This window comes from Lupinus angustifolius, chromosome LG05 (genome assembly GCF_001865875.1).
Source record: "Lupinus angustifolius cultivar Tanjil chromosome LG05, LupAngTanjil_v1.0, whole genome shotgun sequence".
NCBI lineage: Eukaryota > Viridiplantae > Streptophyta > Magnoliopsida > Fabales > Fabaceae > Lupinus > Lupinus angustifolius.
This window is the reverse complement of record NC_032013.1, coordinates 15,272,377-15,278,403: the sequence shown is the minus strand read 5'-3', so window position 1 is coordinate 15,278,403 and position 6,027 is coordinate 15,272,377. Positions and strand designations below refer to the sequence as shown.

At 33.2% G+C, this 6,027-nt stretch overlaps 1 protein-coding gene across 2 annotated transcripts; it reads right to left on the bottom strand.

Annotated features, from left to right (window-relative positions):
• LOC109347895 (protein EARLY RESPONSIVE TO DEHYDRATION 15-like) lies at positions 2,398 to 5,304 on the bottom strand. 2 transcript variants are annotated; one of them, XM_019588008.1, is made up of 3 exons: positions 4,944 to 5,248; positions 3,556 to 3,950; positions 2,398 to 3,089 (listed from the first exon to the last, which is right to left on the bottom strand). In XM_019588008.1, the coding sequence occupies exons 2-3, from the start codon at positions 3,905 to 3,907 to the stop codon at positions 2,929 to 2,931; spliced, it is 513 nt and encodes a 170-aa protein (XP_019443553.1). In that variant the 5' UTR covers positions 3,908 to 3,950; positions 4,944 to 5,248; the 3' UTR covers positions 2,398 to 2,928. The 2 variants fall into 2 exon arrangements, 1 of the variants encoding a protein (XP_019443553.1); XR_002107670.1 differs by lacking the exon at positions 3,556 to 3,950 and having other exon boundaries at positions 2,978 to 3,089; positions 4,944 to 5,304.

Genomic DNA, 6,027 nt, shown 5'->3' with positions numbered 1-6,027 from the left:
AATTAGGTTTGTGACTGTATATAGATACATACATATATATAATATATATATATATATATTTATATGTACATATAGACATATAAATAAACATAATTCAAAAGGAAACTTGAGGCAATAATGCATATGAAACATATAAGATCCCTTCATCAACATCACTCTACGTGAGCAAGTCTGAGAGTAGTTAGAAAGTATGAAAGACTCTTACGGAGCAAGGATTTCTAGGAATTAGGTTTGTGACTATGTATAGATACATATATATATATATATGTATATATATATATATATGTGTGTATATATATCTATATATACATATAGACATATGTATGAGATTTAGGAATTACCAGTGTGGTATCCCATTACATAAACGAGCCTCATTAAACATCAGGTTTTAAAATTTCCAGAATCAATTACTCATGGGTCTAGAATCCCAAACTTGGACCCGAAATGATGGACTCAAATCCTATTGGAGAACAAAGTTACCATGGAAACAAGACAACAACAATAATAGTTAATCGATTAACTGAGTATGTGTTAATCAATTAACATAATTGTTAATCGATTAACTGGTTAGAAATCAAGTAAAGCATTGGTTGAACAATTATTGTAATTGGCATATTTTACACGTTTTACACATTTAACACATGTTGAATTGTTTTACAACATGTGTTTATTAGCTTGTTAGAGAGTTAGTTAGGTTAGTTGTATTGCTTTCTTTACAAGGCATTGTATATAAACAATACTCTCTTGTATCATTTCAATTTTCAATGAGAAATATCCGCAAATTTCATTTTACGCTTTCGAACATTTTTGCAATATGGTATCAGAGCCTTCGTTTTGGAGGTTTTGATCACCACCGTTGCGTATTCTCTACAATAATTATTATCTTTCTCTTCCAAGATTCGACAATGAATCATTGTCAACAATTCAACATGAAGCGGAGAAGTTTGTAATGAGAGGAGAAGAAAGAAGAGACAAATGAGGAAGCTAAGAGATCTCTGGATTAACTTCCTTATCATCATCCTTAGATTCAGAAGCTCAATTTTCATATGGGCATGTGAATACTGATAATAAGGTACTTTCTTAAGGTATTAAGCTGAAAGAATATTTACCTAATCTGGAGCAAGATGGGAAGGGAAACACATATCACATCTTGTCAAAGAGAAAGAACAAAAGTTATGGTCAGTTGCTCAGAAAATTCATATAAAAAAAAGGTGAGGAAGAGCTTAAAGGTTCCAACTTCAAACTTCAGCTCTCACAAGAGGAGGTTATTAAGTTGAAGAATCAATTTAAAGAAAGTAAGGGTATCTTGATAATGTGCAGAAAGAACTAAAAGTGAAAGAGGATGATCATGAGTATGAAAAGGGACATGTACTAGAGTTGCAAAAACAGACAACCGATTTGGAAACTCACATTCAATATTGTAGCCACCAGATTGCGATGCAAGATTCAAATAAGGTATTAGTATCATGCAAGATTGTGATCATGCTTTGAAGATTGTTATAACCTGTTTTCAAAATCATATTTGTAAAGGGAAGATTAAAATGTTGTCAAGAAAATGTATGAAATTCACACCAAGAAAGTGAATAATATGATCAAGAGCAACCAAGGAAGCTTCAACAATGTAAAACCATGGAAAAACCATGGGAATATGGAAAGATTTTGACCCGGAAAATAATCAAGCGATTAAAAAAATCTAATCACATCAGGATCGAGATTCTGATCCATCACATTGTTATCAAATCAAATTATCAAGATGAAGTCATTAACATTTACCCTCCAGCTTGAGGAGGGCTATTGGAAAACAAAATCACCATGAAAACAAGAAGCAGCAATAACAATTAATCAATTAACTGAGTAAGTATTAATCGATTAACACAACTGTTAATCGATTAACACAACTGTTAATCGATTAATTGGTTAGAAAATCAAGTGAAGCATTGGTTGAAAAATTATTGTAATTAACACGTTTGACATGTTTTACACATTTATGTTGAATTGTTTTACAACATGTATTTACTAGCTTGTTAGAGAGTTAGTTAGGTTAGTTGCATTGCTTGCTTTACAAGGCATTGTATATAAACAACACTCTCTTGTATCATTTCAATTTTCAATGAGAAATATCCACAAATTTCATTTTACGCTTTCGCAACATTTTCGCAATACACCTATTGAGGAGATTAGCCAAAGGTACCCACTGGGCACCAATTGTCATCCTTACTTGGCAATTGGGTGGCTCTAAGATTGAGCTATCAATACCTTCCTTTTGCTTATTGTTTAGCACAATCCATGTTTCTTAAGCATCAAGATATTGCTCCGTCATCACATTATCTACTAAGTTTAAGTATACTTCTACGAACAACACGTGAACATATTCCCCGCACACATCCACCTCAATACGGTTCCATTTTTTATAGTCGGAATATTGTAAGCCAAATTTGGCTTAGCCATACAAAGGATAGGAATTTGCATAAGCAAAAAGCAACTACTCAACCATTTTCATTCCAAATGTCAACATATTTGAAAAGTTCACCCTGATTGCTACAATGAGCAGAAAGTTCTTATGCCATTTAACATTTATTTGAAGGTGACATAAAATAAGATTGACCACCCATAGACACTCAAGGGTTTATCTGCGATTTGAGTTTTAGATGGGAAGAAAAGGAAAATGAAGGCTTCAAAGCCATAAATACACTTGTGAAATGACTATAAAACCTTCTTTTCCCCTTCCTCTCCTCCAAAACACAATGCACAAATAGACTCTCAAGGGTTTTGGCTGGTCAAACTCAAAGTCTCGCCTACCAATGGTCCATACAAACTACAAAGGCACTGCACCTTCTATGTAACAAAATTTACTTCATCAGAGATCTCATAATCTAGTTACCAAGTTGCAGCTCCAGCAAAGCTATCACTATGAGCTCAAAGTTTCATTCAACGAGGTTGTTGAATTCGTTGAAGTGCACGCTTAATGTTCGCATGCAATGCTGGCTTCTCAAGGTGCTTTGCAGACCCAACTGAAGACTTGGGATGCCTTTCCTTCGGTGATTTTGGTGTCAGCTTCTCCAGAAGTGCTTTAGCGTCCATGTGAACACCTTGTTCAGAAAACATGAGACAATTATATATACTCTGTTATGATAATGGTGAGCTGAAAAATGCAAGTCATAGAAAAGGAAAGGTCCATTCAATTGATATAATAAATCTAGAACTTCAATGCTACACACACTACTCAAAGCATTAGGAATGAAAATTATGCTAAGCCTAAAGGTTAAGGTTTGTTCTCCACAAACATGTAGATAAGTAATAAAAACACATAGACAAGGGGAATATAAATTTCACCATTGAATCTTTCAGATATGTCCATACAAATTTTAGATGTCTTATTTTCTAGTTTTCTTACTCAAACACAACTAACACCTTACAATTGAAACAAACTCACCTTTTCAAACATGAAACAAAAATGACCTCATATTAAATAGGTTAGTTAATCAGATGGATGTTAAGATATATAGAAACATTCAAAAAGTTTATATCATCCAATAAATTAGCTTCAATGATTACCACGAAGAGGCCCTTTTCCGTCATTAGGATCAGCCTGAACTTGGTAATCTTGAGCTTCAGAAAACAGCACCAAGTGCTCAAACTCATTTTCTAGAAAATTGAAATCTTCTTCAATCCCTAGATCAAAATTTTCCGGCAGCATATTCTCAATATCATCAACTGAAGTATTGTTAAAACTTCCTTCAAAATCTTCCACATTACGCTGGCTCAACCAATAGTCATGAAACCATGTCGAAGATTTCACTAGTTCCCACCACTGAGGCGAAAAGTCCTCCACCTGACGAAGAGCAGCAGGTATGAAGAGAGGGGCATTTGGATTCAATGCGGAACTTCTTCCAGATACTAATGCCATCGGATCTTGTGAGCCAATTATACTTTAGAATTGTGCACAGCACCTAAAATCAGTCAGTGTAAGACAATGTAGTCATGTACTACAAAAAAATTCATTACTACAATTAAACCCCATCTACATCATATCACACCATTTCCTCTTAGAGAAAAAAAGAAGAAGAGAAAGGGCGATGTCTTGAGCTAATTGATGAAAAATGTTATTATGTCATCTCATAAAACCTAAGCAATCAACTCAAGGACTAGATTATAGTACAGAGATCGAAGGTCCGGTTCAAGGGTCTAAGCCATTCTATCAATATAATCTCTAACTGTGTAGCTATTTCTATTCCTAAAATCTATCAAAGTGTTATCTATCCCATCATTAAGGCCTAACCACCACAAAAGAGAGACATAGAAAGTTGATATTCACCAATTCAAGAATATATAATATAATACTACAAAACCCTGATTCCAAATCTAAGCATGTTAGTTATTTAGAATTCTTCAGATCAATTTCTTGCAGGGAAGATCTAAATAACATCATAGCTTTATGAGCTTATGAAAGAAAATGGAATAACAAACAGACCACAAAATCAAATTCACCCAGTGAAACTCCACAATGATATATTCATACAACAAGTTGAGATTACAAGTATATGATCCATCCATGGCTTAGTAAAAGCAACATCTCCTTGATATAAAATACAAGCATTTCAACAAAAACAAACCCGTCAACAATGACACATCCAACCAAAACCATAAGATTAACACAGCATAGGAACTGGATCACTAAAGAAGCTTAAAAGGTAAGGTGGCAACATAAACTAAAATCAAGTAAAAAAATCTAATCTTTTTAGCCCTATCAACACACAAAAACATGATTCAACAACAGACGATTTAATCACTACAAAAAATCTATCGTCACTTTTACCCTTAAAAGTAAAAATAAAAAATAGAACTTCCCTATCCGCTAGTGGAAAAGATCCTAGTTCTAAGATCACATAGCAATTTATAAAGTTGACAAAGCCCAACATGAAAATGAACCATAGTCACCTCACCTATATCAGAGAGAATCAGCAAAGTTATGTTAAGCTTTTGCTTGCAAAGATCAGTATTGAGAATGAGTGAGTCAGTGAAATATGTGAAAGTGGAAAATGGAAAAAGGGAAAGGAACAGGTTCTTAGCTTCGGACTCCCGAGCCTGAGGTATGGATAGGAATTGGCATTGCCTTTTATGGAGGTGTGGACCCAACACGTGACTTGAATGAATGATCAATGGTTGATGAAGAGAGTGGGTGATCCAATGGTTTAGAAAGAAACAGGTGGAGAAGATATTTTAGGATAAAGGTCATAGATTGCATGATTAGGGCAGCTTGGGAAAATAACTAGCGGCCTGCAGCATAGACTTTTGCAAGAGATATCCAATAATTGGGGAAAATAATGTGTGATTGTATTATGTTGGTTTGGAAAAAATATATGATTGTAATTTCCAATTTACTCGTAAAAATTTATATACAATATATATTTCACTATTCATTTATATTTTTTTTTTAAAGAATCAATAATATTTAAACATGATTGATGAATAATATATAAAACTCATACATAATTAATATTATGTTCTTACATTACAACAAATATGTTCATGGATGATTTAGATATGAGTATATTATTTATATAATGTTAGTGTAAAAAATTTGTATGCGCTTAATATATTTTACACAATTTACTTGTATTATTTTTTAAGAAAAATCAATAATGATTAAAAATAAATAGATGTGGCAAAACGGGTCGACCACAAATGCTTACAAAATTGAAGTGGGCACGGGCATACTCACGTTGTTTTAACGGACAAAAGTGGTTGAAGAGATTTTTTTTTTTAAATGCTTTGATATTTTAATTGAACAAATTATATTACATCACAATTTTTTTAAGCAATAAATTACATCATATCATGTTTTTTAATTTTTCTTATTTTTTTACTTATGTCATGTCCGCGGACCGCCAGCATTGCCCAATAGAAATGTCCGGAGGCATGGGTGACACATGACTAAACATACATTTTTTGGGTACTATCAAGTGTATTTGTCACCTTTTTAATTAAGGAATTAATCCTTTTCGGAATTTGTGATTGTTTCTTTCA